Source organism: Uranotaenia lowii, chromosome 3, assembly GCF_029784155.1.
Source record: "Uranotaenia lowii strain MFRU-FL chromosome 3, ASM2978415v1, whole genome shotgun sequence".
Lineage (NCBI taxonomy): Eukaryota > Metazoa > Arthropoda > Insecta > Diptera > Culicidae > Uranotaenia > Uranotaenia lowii.
The window spans coordinates 30,819,254-30,832,008 of NC_073693.1; the positions used below are offsets into that span (position 1 = coordinate 30,819,254).

At 29.3% G+C, this 12,755-nt stretch overlaps 1 protein-coding gene across 9 annotated transcripts in view; it reads right to left on the reverse strand.

Moving 5' to 3' along the window:
- The window catches only part of LOC129758136 (calcium-binding protein E63-1), a 263,324-nt gene that overhangs the window by 17,610 nt on the left and 232,959 nt on the right, over window positions 1–12,755 (reverse strand). For 8 of the 9 annotated variants that reach the window (XM_055755597.1, XM_055755601.1, XM_055755600.1 and 5 more), the window contains 3 exons: window positions 11,173–11,332; window positions 3,436–3,584; window positions 2,526–2,695 (listed from right to left, as the gene is read on the reverse strand). In XM_055755597.1, coding sequence (XP_055611572.1) covers window positions 2,631–2,695; window positions 3,436–3,584; window positions 11,173–11,332 — 374 coding nt within the window. In that variant the 3' untranslated portion in view covers window positions 2,526–2,630. Of the gene's footprint in view, window positions 1–2,525; window positions 2,696–3,435; window positions 3,585–11,172; window positions 11,333–12,755 lie in introns of those variants that run through there. The other variant, XM_055755596.1, reaches the window with a different exon arrangement.

Consider the following 12,755-nt stretch of genomic DNA (forward strand, 5'->3'; position numbering starts at 1 on the left):
AAAAAACAATCTTTTTAAAATGGGCTTTTTATCATCTTTTGTACCTTGTTTTTTTTTTTAATTTACGATTAAAAGTTACGTGATTTTTCGATTTTGTCCGTTGTGGGTTGTTTGGTTTTGCTCAATTACAATACAAGGTTTTACTCAATTTATTCTAATTTTTTTTTTTTACAATACTTTTTTTTCATCCTCAACCTACGTAATGTTTCAACTCCGAGTGACAAAAGAAAGGATTTCCATTTTTTCGTCCTTATGCTAGAAATATTATTAAAAAAGTGTAAACTTGAACTTGATGAGGTAGCGATTTTCAAGGAAACACATCAAAATAACATCTTTTTTTTTAAAGAACATTTTTTTTAAACATGCAAAAAGTTTCATACATTCAATAAGAATCAAAACAAATAGTTTTCACCTTTTTTTTTCTCAACAACCATACTTAAATATGTCCATAGTACAAATGAATTTTAAGGGAGAAACAATATAATGCTGAATGATTAAATAGTAACTCTCTTCCCTCTAGTCAAATTTGCATTCTGTCTTCAATACAAATAATCGTTGATAATATCACCATTGCTAAAGTTTTTGGTGAAATATCCTTTACTTAAAAATTATTATAGCTATTATTTATTTTTGAAGAAATTTCAATAAAACTTAGATCGAAAATGGAAAATTTGAACTTTTTTGGAATAAATACTTATGCAAATTTCAAATGTTTTGTTCGCAAAGCTTCAAATAATTTTTTTTTCTCTAGACTAAGGTACAGAATATTTTCCGGACCTATCCGAACTGGCGAATCTGGGCAGTTTTATCTAAAAACCTGACAAAATCCCCGCATTTCATTTTGAAATGTTCAACGAAAAACCGAGCAACATCAGGGCAAATTTGGTCAAAACCACGGAATTATTCAGTAAAAATCAAGATGAAAACACTCAGATTTCTAAAATACAAGTCCTGATTATTTGGACAAAACTTGCCATGAACAAAACTAAATTGGACGTAAAAATGAAAAATTATAAAAATGCAATTTGAGTTTTTAGTTAGATTTGACGAATAAAGTGAATCAATCCAAAAAAATCCGACCTTTTTTATACTAAAATCAGGCAACCGGGCCGGACCGGACTTTCTTCAAATTTTATGTAGAGAACTTCATTCACTGGCCCATATTTCGTCCACAATGGAGTGCCCCACAAAATTTTTAAAAAAGTTATGCGCTGCAGGTTAAAATTGATACTGAGCCTAGTACAAGATCTAATGCCAAAATTGAGCCAGATCGGATAACGGGGAAGAGTTGCTCAACGAGCCTGAAATTTGTATGAAATTTTGAGACATTTTGTTCGGAGGAAACTTGAAAGAACAGTTTTTCATAACTTTAGTTCCCTTCAATCGATTTCTTTTGCATATGGTTTTTTCTAAAGCCCAAATTATGACAAATATTTTATCCGAAGACTGCATTTCGATCAGGGTTAAGATAAAGAAGTTATTAGACTTCTAAAATGGGCTAACTTTTTTAAGGGTGGTATTCATCTCTGGCAATGAGGCTTCAATATGTTCAACAGCCCGATTCATCAACACCCAATTGTTTAACCCAATCCACTTGTTTAAGTTCCGAATCACTCGATTTCTCCGTCTTGAAAAAAAAAAAAAAAGAAATGTGTACGCGGTACTCCAACGCCAAAACTTACTTGTAATAGTTGTGGGAGCAAATACAATTTGGGATAAGTTTTATCTATCTGATCTTAAGAGCAACGTAGTGACTGCAGTAATATGTTTTAAGACAAATTTTGGGTTTTAAAGCAAATCGAAGTACAACCATGGATGAATCACTGACCATACTGAATGGACACTCGATTTCGTTTGTTGGTTAATTTTTCCAGCAGTACGCAATATCGATTCCAGAGTGCGCATCGATCGCTTTTGGTGAAATGCCATCCCAGTTAGAAAATGCCACCCAACAATCAAGAAAAAATAGGCAATTTTGACGATACAATCGAGGTAAAAGGTAAATTTAAGTGTCATGTCAGTATGATCAGTGGTTGAATGATGTATGTGATGTAGTAAGGAAGAAAAAAATGAACTAGGAAGAAAAATAATTTAGTCAGATTTGTCAACCGGAAAAAAGAATATCACCAAATGTATGATCAATATTTTATTTAATATAACACTGTAACGCTATGCTAAGAAACTCTAATCATTGCTAATAACACTGGGTCATCACATGTGTTCGTTTTAATGTAACTTTCTTTGAACGATTTGGCTAAATTTTTACAACATCTCTGGAAACTACTTTCATAAATTAAACTTGCAAAATTATACTTAATTTCGTTTTTTGCAAGTTAATATTTTTCCACAGTTGTTCGTTTTCAATCGCACTAAGCTGCTATCACTCGATTGATTGTCGGCGGATGGAAAAGAAATATTTCGGGAAGCTATTGTTGTTTGGAGGAACATAATAGGAAAGACAGGACATTTGTGTAGATATTAACAGTTGGCTCAGTCCTTTCTGGGAGCTTTGTTGTGTTTTAATGTTTGTTTGTTTTTTTTTTTTCGAAAAACACGTGCCGACAATGTTTTTCCTTTTGTCTTTTTTCGACTCGTTGTGTAGAGTTCTTCGAAATGGTTTCGGTTTTGTCTTATTTGGGACCTCCCTGCTGTTCCACCAACGTGTCGATATTGTTTAGGAAAAAGTTTTGGAAGTCTGTAGGAGATAGGAAGAGATAGAGAGAGAAAAAAGGTCGAATAGACGGATCAAAATGTGTTTTTTTGAGAGTGTTCATTTTTGCCATTTTGCAGAATTAGATCATGCCGATGGTTTTATTTCAATCGATTGTGGATGCGATGTGGGTTTGCTGTAGCTTTGGCCAAACTCATTCCGTTAGCCAAACTTGCGCTGGACTGGGCACATGAGGACATAGCGCTTGACAGACACACTTTCGATGTGAAGTGAAAACTACGAACAAAACAATCACACATTTCTACAGATGGCATTTGGTCCCGGGCAATCTATTCACAAGTGATTTTTCCAGAGCCTTTTCCGTGCACCCTTATTTTATTATCTGCATTTGTTTTAACGAATCATCAAAAATCACAAAATAAACAAAATTGACAGAACCCCTAAATCTAAATGTATGAATGAAAGTATTTAAATTTTTAACAATAATTTTCGAATGTGGATGGTTTTTCAATCAAAAAGATGTACACATACTTTGCAAATGATTATTTTCCTTTCAGAGGAGAGGTGTTATTTCATATTTCTTATCCCAGGAATTTAAAACGTCACACAGGCTGATGATGGCGGAAAATTCGCTTCTACATCTAGGTATTCCGGAAGCATTTACACGAGCGAAATGGCACCGGTTAGACAGATGGAACCCATTTAAGAAATTTTTACTGCACAGATGACAGAAGACAGAAAAAAAACTTCAAACACCTGCTCACCTTCGTAGTTGATTCGGCCATCCTTGTCGGCATCGGCCAGCTCCAGCATTTCGTTGAGCTGCATTTCAGTCACATTTTCACCGATCATGTCCATCGCCGATTTGAGCTCGTCGCGGGTGATGTAACCGTTGCCGTCTCGGTCGAATACTCTGAAAATCAAACGATTTGATAAAAAAAATCCGGTCAGAAGTCGCAAATTTTTGGCCAGATGGACCAAACTTGATTCTAGCCAGTCTAAAGTAGACAACCCCAAACGAAAAAAAGGAAGTCGCAAATCTGACATCAGAAGTCAGAAGTTATATTTAAGCAGTAAGAAATTCGAATTCAGAAGGCAGAGGTCAAAAGTTAAAATTACGAAGTCAGAAGTCGAAGTAGGATGCCAAAGACAAAAAACAGAAGTAAAAAAAAAGCAGTCAGTAATCAGTAGTCAGATGTCAAAAGTCAGAAGTCAGAAGTCAGAAGTCAGAAGTCAGAAATCGGAAATCACAAATCGGAAGTCAGAAGTAAGAAGTCAGAAGTCAGAAGTCAGAAGTCAGAAGTCAGAAGTCAGAAGTCAGAAGTCAGAAGTTAGAAGTCAGAAGTCAGAAGTCAGAAGTCAGAAGTCAGAAATCACAAGTCAGAAGTCAGAAGTCAGAAGTCAGAAGTCAGAAGTCAGAAGTCAGAAGTCAGAAGTCAGAAGTCAGAAGTCAGAAGTCAGAAGTCAGAAGTCAGAAGTCAGAAGTCAGAAGTCAGAAGTCAGAAGTCAGAAGTCAGAAGTCAGAAGTCAGAAGTCAGAAGTCAGAAGTCAGAAGTCAGAAGTCAGAAGTCAGAAGTCAGAAGTCAGAAGTTAGAAGTTAGAAATCAGAAGTTAAAAGTCAGAAGTCAGATGGCAGATGTCAGAAATAAAAAATCAGTCACGTCAGAAAAGTCAGAAAAGTCAGGAATTTCAGAAAAGTCAGAAAAGTCATAAAAGTCATAAAAGTCATAAAAGTCATAAAAGTCATAAAAGTCATAAAAGTCATAAAAGTCATAAAAGTCATAAAAGTCATAAAAGTCATAAAAGTCATAAAAGTCATAAAAGTCATAAAAGTCATAAAAGTCATAAAAGTCATAAAAGTCATAAAAGTCATAAAAGTCATAAAAGTCATAAAAGTCATAAAAGTCATAAAAGTCATAAAAGTCATAAAAGTCATAAAAGTCATAAAAGTCATAAAAGTCATAAAAGTCATAAAAGTCATAAAAGTCATAAAAGTCATAAAAGTCATAAAAGTCATAAAAGTCATAAAAGTCATAAAAGTCATAAAAGTCATAAAAGTCATAAAAGTCATAAAAGTCATAAAAGTCATAAAAGTCATAAAAGTCATAAAAGTCATAAAAGTCATAAAAGTCATAAAAGTCATAAAAGTCATAAAAGTCATAAAAGTCATAAAAGTCATAAAAGTCATAAAAGTCATAAAAGTCATAAAAGTCATAAAAGTCATAAAAGTCATAAAAGTCATAAAAGTCATAAAAGTCATAAAAGTCATAAAAGTCATAAAAGTCATAAAAGTCATAAAAGTCATAAAAGGCATAAAAGTCATAAAAGTCATAAAAGTCATAAAAGTCATAAAAGTCATAAAAGTCATAAAAGTCATAAAAGTCATAAAAGTCATAAAAGTCATAAAAGTCATAAAAGTCATAAAAGTCATAAAAGTTTATAAAAGTCATAAAAGTCATAAAGTCAAAAAGGTCATAAAAGTCATAAAAGTCAGAAGTCAGAAAAGTCAGAAAAGTCAGAAAAGTCAGAAAAGTCAGAAAAGTCAGAAAAGTCAGAAAAGTCATAAAAGTCATAAAAGTCAGAAAAGTCAGAAAAGTAAGAAAAGTCAGAAAAGTCAGAAAAGTCAGAAAAGTCAGAAAAGTCAGAAAAGTCAGAAAAGTCAGAAAAGTCATAAAAGTCATAAAAGTCATAAAAGTCATAAAAGTCATAAAAGTCATAAAAGTCATAAAAGTCATAAAAGTCATAAAAGTCATAAAAGTCATAAAAGTCATAAAAGTCATAAAAGTCATAAAAGTCATAAAAGTCATAAAAGTCATAAAAGTCATAAAAGTCATAAAAGTCATAAAAGTCATAAAAGTCATAAAAGTCATAAAAGTCATAAAAGTCATAAAAGTCATAAAAGTCATAAAAGTCATAAAAGTCATAAAAGTCATAAAAGTCATAAAAGTCATAAAAGTCATAAAAGTCATAAAAGTCATAAAAGTCATAAAAGTCATAAAAGTCATAAAAGTCATAAAAGTCATAAAAGTCATAAAAGTCATAAAAGTCATAAAAGTCATAAAAGTCATAAAAGTCATAAAAGTCATAAAAGTCATAAAAGTCATAAGAGTCATAAAAGTCATAAAAGTCATAAAAGTCATAAAAGGCATAAAAGTCATAAAAGTCATAAAAGTCATAAAAGTCATAAAAGTCATAAAAGTCATAAAAGTCATAAAAGTCATAAAAGTCATAAAAGTCATAAAAGTCATAAAAGTCATAAAAGTTTATAAAAGTCATAAAAGTCATAAAGTCAAAAAGGTCATAAAAGTCATAAAAGTCAGAAGTCAGAAAAGTCAGAAAAGTCAGAAAAGTCAGAAAAGTCAGAAAAGTCATAAAAGTCATAAAAGTCAGAAAAGTCAGAAAAGTAAGAAAAGTCAGAAAAGTCAGAAAAGTCAGAAAAGTCAGAAAAGTCAGAAAAGTCAGAAAAGTCAGAAAAGTCAGAAAAGTCAGAAAAGTCAGAAAAAACCAATAAAAAAAAAAACGGAAAAGTTAGAAAAGTCAGAAAAGTCAGAAAAGAAAGAAAAGTCAGAAAAGTAAGAAAAGTCAGAAAAGTCAGGAAAGTCAAAAAAGTCAGAGAAGTCAGAAAAGTCAGAAAAGTCAGAAAGTCAGAAAAGTCAAAAAAGTCAGAAAAGTCAGAAAAGTCAGAAAAATCAGAAAAGTCAAAAAGTAAAAAAGTCAGAAAATTGAAAAAATTAGAAAAGACAGAATTGACAAAATTGACAAAATTGACAAAATTTACAAAATTGACAAAATTGACAAAATTGTCAAAATTGTCAAAATTGTCAAAATTGTCAAAAATTGAAAAAATTGACAAAATTGACAAAATTGACAAAATTGACAAAATTGAAAAAATTGAAAAAATTGACAAAACTGACAAAATTGACAAAATTGACAAAATTGACAAAATTGACAAAATTGACAAAATTGACAAAATTGACAAAATTGACAAAATTGACAAAATTGACAAAATTGACAAAATTGACAAAATTGACAAAATTGACAAAATTGACAAAATTGACAAAATTGACAAAATTGACAAAATTGACAAAATTGACAAAATTGACAAAATTGACAAAATTGACAAAATTGACAAAATTGACAAAATTGACAAAATTGACAAAATTGACAAAATTGACAAAATTGACAAAATTGACAAAATTGACAAAATTGACAAAATTGACAAAATTGACAAAATTGACAAAATTGACAAAATTGACAAAATTGACAAAATTGACAAAATTGACAAAATTGACAAAATTGACAAAATTGACAAAATTGACAAAATTGACAAAATTGACAAAATTGACAAAATTGACAAAATTGACAAAATTGACAAAATTGACAAAATTGACAAAATTGACAAAATTGACAAAATTGACAAAATTGACAAAATTGACAAAATTGACAAAATTGACAAAATTGACAAAAAATTGACAAAATTGAAAAAATTGAAAAAATTAAAAAAATTGAAAAAATTGAAAAATTGACAAAACTGACAAAATTGACAAAATTGACAAAATTGACAAAATTGACAAAATTGACAAAATTGACAAAATTGACAAAATTGACAAAATTGACAAAATTGACAAAATTGACAAAATTGACAAAATTGACAAAATTGACAAAATTGACAAAATTGACAAAATTGACAAAATTGACAAAATTGACAAAATTGACAAAATTGACAAAATTGACAAAATTGACAAAATTGACAAAATTGACAAAATTGACAAAATTGACAAAATTGACAAAATTGACAAAATTGACAAAATTGACAAAATTGACAAAATTGACAAAATTGACAAAATTGACAAAATTGACAAAATTGACAAAATTGACAAAATTGACAAAATTGACAAAATTGACAAAATTGACAAAATTGACAAAATTGACAAAATTGACAAAATTGACAAAATTGACAAAATTGACAAAATTGACAAAATTGACAAAATTGACAAAATTGACAAAATTGACAAAATTGACAAAATTGACAAAATTGACAAAATTGACAAAATTGACAAAATTGACAAAATTGACAAAATTGACAAAATTGACAAAATTGACAAAATTGACAAAATTGACAAAATTGACAAAATTGACAAAATTGACAAAATTGACAAAATTGACAAAATTGACAAAATTGACAAAATTGACAAAATTGACAAAATTGACAAAATTGACAAAATTGACAAAATTGACAAAATTGACAAAATTGACAAAATTGACAAAATTGACAAAATTGACAAAATTGAAAAAATTGACAAAATTGACAAAATTGAAAAAATTGACAAAATTGACAAAATTGACAAAATTGACAAAATTGACAAAATTGACAAAATTGACAAAATTGACAAAATTGACAAAATTGACAAAATTGACAAAATTGACAAAATTGACAAAATTGACAAAATTGACAAAATTGACAAAATTGACAAAATTGACAAAATTGACAAAATTGACAAAATTGACAAAATTGACAAAATTGACAAAATTGACAAAATTGACAAAATTGACAAAATTGACAAAATTGACAAAATTGACAAAATTGACAAAATTGACAAAATTGACAAAATTGACAAAATTGACAAAATTGACAAAATTGACAAAATTGACAAAATTGACAAAATTGACAAAATTGACAAAATTGACAAAATTGACAAAATTGACAAAATTGACAAAATTGACAAAATTGACAAAATTGACAAAATTGACAAAATTGACAAAATTGACAAAATTGACAAAATTGACAAAATTGACAAAATTGACAAAATTGACAAAATTGACAAAATTGACAAAATTGACAAAATTGACAAAATTGACAAAATTGACAAAATTGACAAAATTGACAAAATTGACAAAATTGAAAAAATTAAAAAAATTGAAAAAATTGACAAAATTGACAAAATTGACAAAATTGACAAAATTGACAAAATTGACAAAATTGACAAAATTGACAAAATTGACAAAATTGACAAAATTGACAAAATTGACAAAATTGACAAAATTGACAAAATTGACAAAATTGACAAAATTGACAAAATTGACAAAATTGACAAAATTGACAAAATTGACAAAATTGACAAAATTGACAAAATTGACAAAATTGACAAAATTGACAAAATTGACAAAATTGACAAAATTGACAAAATTGACAAAATTGACAAAATTGACAAAATTGACAAAATTGACAAAATTGACAAAATTGACAAAATTGACAAAATTGACAAAATTGACAAAATTGACAAAATTGACAAAATTGACAAAATTGACAAAATTGACAAAATTGACAAAATTGACAAAATTGACAAAATTGGCAAAATTGACAAAATTGACAAAATTGACAAAATTGACAAAATTGACAAAATTGATAAAATTGACAAAATTGACAAAATTGACAAAATTGACAAAATTGACAAAATTGACGAAATTGACAAAATTGACAAAATTGACAAAATTGACAAAATTGACAAAATTGACAAAATTGACAAAATTGACAAATTGAAATTATTGACAAAATTGACAAAATTGACAAAATTGACAAAATTGACAAAATTGACAAAATTGACAAAATTGACAAAATTGACAAAATTGACAAAATTGACAAACTTGACAAAATTGACAAAATTGACAAAATTGACAAAATTGACAAAATTGACAAAATTGACAAAATTGACAAAATTGACAAAATTGACAAAATTGACAAAATTGACAAAATTGACAAAATTGACAAAATTGACAAAATTGACAAAATTGACAAAATTGACAAAATTGACAAAATTGACAAAATTGACAAAATTGACAAAATTGACAAAATTGACAAAATTGAAAAAATTGACAAAATTGACAAAATTGACAAAATTGACAAAATTGACAAAATTGACAAAATTGACAAAATTGACAAAATTGACAAAATTGACAAAATTGACAAAATTGACAAAATTGACAAAATTGACAAAATTGACAAAATTGACAAAATTGACAAAATTGACAAAATTGACAAAATTGACAAAATTGACAAAATTGACAAAATTGACAAAATTGACAAAATTGACAAAATTGACAAAATTGACAAAATTGACAAAATTGACAAAATTGACAAAATTGACAAAATTGACAAAATTGACAAAATTGACAAAATTGACAAAATTGACAAAATTGACAAAATTGACAAAATTGACAAAATTGACAAAATTGACAAAATTGACAAAATTGACAAAATTGACAAAATTGACAAAATTGACAAAATTGACAAAATTGACAAAATTGACAAAATTGACAAAATTGACAAAATTGACAAAATTGACAAAATTGACAAAATTGACAAAATTGACAAAATTGACAAAATTGACAAAATTGACAAAATTGACAAAATTGACAAAATTGACAAAATTGACAAAATTGACAAAATTGACAAAATTGACAAAATTGACAAAATTGACAAAATTGACAAAATTGACAAAATTGACAAAATTGACAAAATTGACAAAATTGACAAAATTGACAAAATTGACAAAATTGACAAAATTGACAAAATTGACAAAATTGACAAAATTGACAAAATTGACAAAATTGATAAAATTGACAAAATTGACAAAATTGACAAAATTGACAAAATTGACGAAATTGACAAAATTGACAAAATTGAAAAAATTGACAAAATTGACAAATTGAAATTATTGACAAAATTGACAAAATTGACAAAATTGACAAAATTGACAAAATTGACAAAATTGACAAAATTGACAAAATTGACAAAATTGACAAAATTGACAAAATTGACAAAATTGACAAAATTGACAAAATTGACAAAATTGACAAAATTGAAAAAATTGAAAAAATTGACAAAATTGACAAAATTGACAAAATTGACAAAATTGACAAAATTGACAAAATTGACAAATTGACAAAATTGACAAAATTGACAAAATTGACAAAATTGACAAAATTGACAAAATTGACAAAATTGACAAAATTGACAAAATTGACAAAATTGACAAAATTGACAAAATTGACAAAATTGACAAAATTGACAAAATTGACAAAATTGAAAAAATTGAGACAAAATTGACAAAATTGACAAAATTGACAAAATTGACAAAATTGACAAAATTGACAAAATTGACAAAATTGACAAAATTGACAAAATTGACAAAATTGACAAAATTGACAAAATTGACAAAATTGACAAAATTGACAAAATTGACAAAATTGACAAAATTGACAAAATTGACAAAATTGACAAAATTGAAAAATTGACAAAATTGACAAAATTGACAAAATTGGCAAAATTGACAAAATTGACAAAATTATCTTATTTCTGAAAATTCTCACAATTCAGAACTTCGAATGTTGATTTCCGATTTAAAAAAAATGTTAGAAAGAAATTTTCTACGTTGAACACCAAAGTTCATTCGATTTTCAAATTTAGTCCCAAATTACCAGACACTTTCTCCCAAACTCACCTGAAGGCCGCCACCAGATCCTGGGTGAGGTCATCGTCTGCCGCCGTCGTTGTTCCGTGGCTACTACTGCTACTGCTGCTGCTATTGCTGCTCTCTTCCTTGATGGCCTGGATGCGGGCGACCCACTGGAGGAACTCGGTTTCGTCTATCAGTCCACTACCTAATAATGAAGGAAAAGGAAGGATAACGGAGAAAAGTCATAAATTACTAGACGTTCGTTTTGCCACGGTTTGACTGACCACCACCCACCCACGCCTTCCCTCGGACCCTCTTTTTGCCGGTTCCGAATCAGAGAGAGTGACAAATAATTGGCACTAAACTTTTACCGTTTGTGTGCAACTTTTCTGCCACTTTGCTTAATTAATGAGAATTTGTGGTACATTGTGTCGTTTGGCTACAATTTTCCTTTTTTTTTGTTTTTCCCGCAAGTGATTTTCAGACGACGACGTCTTGCACGAAATTACTTTAAGATTATAAATACCCTGTGGCCGTTCAATTCCTTTAGTTGGAGCTGATTTATTCGACCCATGCGATGTAATCGAATAACCGTGAAAGTAGCGAAACTAATTCGGAAGTGTGTTGGCGGGCAGGGATACGATTGATGCTCTTGTTTGAAACAGTTAAGTATCAAAGACATTGAATTGATCGAAATGTTACTTTTTTTTGCATTTTTTGATTAGATAAAAAATAAAAAAATGTTTTCCTAAAACGATTAAAATTAACAATTAAAACAAATAAACAAAAAAATGAAATTACTCTCTGGAGCCACTACGTAACCAATTTTGAGCATTTTCTTCACTATAGCTTTATTCCAAGCATCCGGAAAACTCGCCTCGATTTGCCATGACCCATAAACAAATCCGAAATGAAGCAATTGAAATAACTACGAACAAGCGGCATTCTCAACGCCAATCAGAATGCTCTGAATGGATTAGTTTTTATTTGCCTCACGCACTCTTTCACGCCCGATCAAATGCTCTTATCAGCGTGGGATTTCCTTTTTCCGATCCGACTAATCTGAGAATCGAACTTGCTTTACCCCAACGCAACATTCCCCAACATCCTAACGGCTGTCTGCCAACAGACGAAGCGTTGATTAATTCAGCTGCTTTAATTTTATTGACTGACGTCGGCTACCACACGGTGAGTTTTTGGCTTCTACTTAGTCCGTTTTCTCGCCTTCGCTGGCTCGTGCCTCTCATGATGATGGTCAGTTCCGGCAAGATTGATGTCCTTTTCCCTCGGAACGCTCTCGTGGTTGTCCTTCTTATAAAGTATTTTCACGTTTTGGTCTTAACGTTTTCACATCCTCATCCACATCATCGTCGTCATTGTTTTAAATGAGATGGATTATGCGTGACTTTAGAACAAATTGATCGGTTCGAGGTTTGAATTTATTCAAGAATCGATGAGGAAAAATGGAAACGGTTCTTTCAATGTTTTAATCCGAAGCTTTAGACAATAAATTATCAAATGATTTGATGTTTCCTGGGGTTGAAACAAAAATGAATTTTTTCCAAAGACAGAGATATTTCATGAAAAAAAAATAGATTCCTCGATTTCCTAATCCTAGACAAGGGTCG